This window comes from Phytophthora parasitica (assembly GCF_000247585.1).
Source record: "Phytophthora parasitica INRA-310 unplaced genomic scaffold supercont2.337, whole genome shotgun sequence".
NCBI lineage: Eukaryota > Oomycota > Peronosporomycetes > Peronosporales > Peronosporaceae > Phytophthora > Phytophthora nicotianae.
The window spans coordinates 1-877 of NW_008649323.1; the positions used below are offsets into that span (position 1 = coordinate 1).

General features: G+C 47.2%; 1 protein-coding gene across 1 annotated transcript; it reads right to left on the reverse strand.

Annotated features, from left to right (window-relative positions):
* Positions 1-242: 242 nt before the first annotated feature.
* Positions 243-613, reverse strand: PPTG_24891 (hypothetical protein; the record flags this gene model as incomplete). Its single annotated transcript, XM_008918849.1, has 2 exons — positions 243-495; positions 545-613. Coding segments are annotated over 2 exons (321 nt in total), but the record flags the coding sequence as incomplete, so codon positions are not given.
* Between the last annotated feature and the right edge of the window lie 264 nt (positions 614-877).

The following is an 877-nucleotide window of genomic DNA, read 5'->3' on the forward strand; positions in this document are numbered from 1 at the left end:
CTGGAAACCAGCCATTTTGCGTCCGAACAAAGCACAACAACTCTATCACTCCGGTATCGAATATCATTTTGCCTCAGTAATCGCATTTTTAAACGATCTCGCGAGTAGATCGTGGTGGATCGTTAGCTGCGGGACATCTTGTAACTACTGCAAATGAAATTGCCCTTTTACGTGACAAGCTATAGTGGCGATGCAATGACGACGTCCACTGAGTTGTTTCCAGTAGCTCTAAACATGTTATAGAGTGAGTAACATGCAATTTCTATTAAGACAGCAGCTTTGTAGAGAACAATATGCGAATTCTCCTGGTTCAACGTGATTCGCACGCAATTGTATTACATGACGAGCACTACTAAGACTTCTTGCTGTCCGAGCCTCCATCTCAACGTACGAAGGTACTTGAACTGCTTGTGTTCGAAGCCGCGACATTGAAGCCCCAGTGTGCTGGATTCCGCAGTACGTTTTTGCTTGAATCACATTGTACACAACAAGAAACTGCCCTCAGTAAACTACAGCGATGTATCCTTGTCGTCGTCTGTCTTACCTCCGCCACTATCGCGCGCAGCGTCGCCACAACCTTGCCTGGACCGGCAGTTCCTAAAGTAAACAGCATCACCTTGTGCACAGCAATTAACCATTTTTAGTGCAATCAATCCCGTATAAGCTGGTCGTCCCTAGGCTTATCTCCACCACTATTCCAAGCAGAATCTCCACAAGCATTCCAGGGCCGACCGTGCCCAAAGCGAGGAGAATCACCTTCTACAGAGCAATAGATCATCGTTAGTACAGCTAAAGCCGTAAAAGCCATATTAGTTGGACGTCTCTAGCTTCACCTCCACCACTACCGCGAGTCACTCCTCCCAAACCTTTCCGGGGG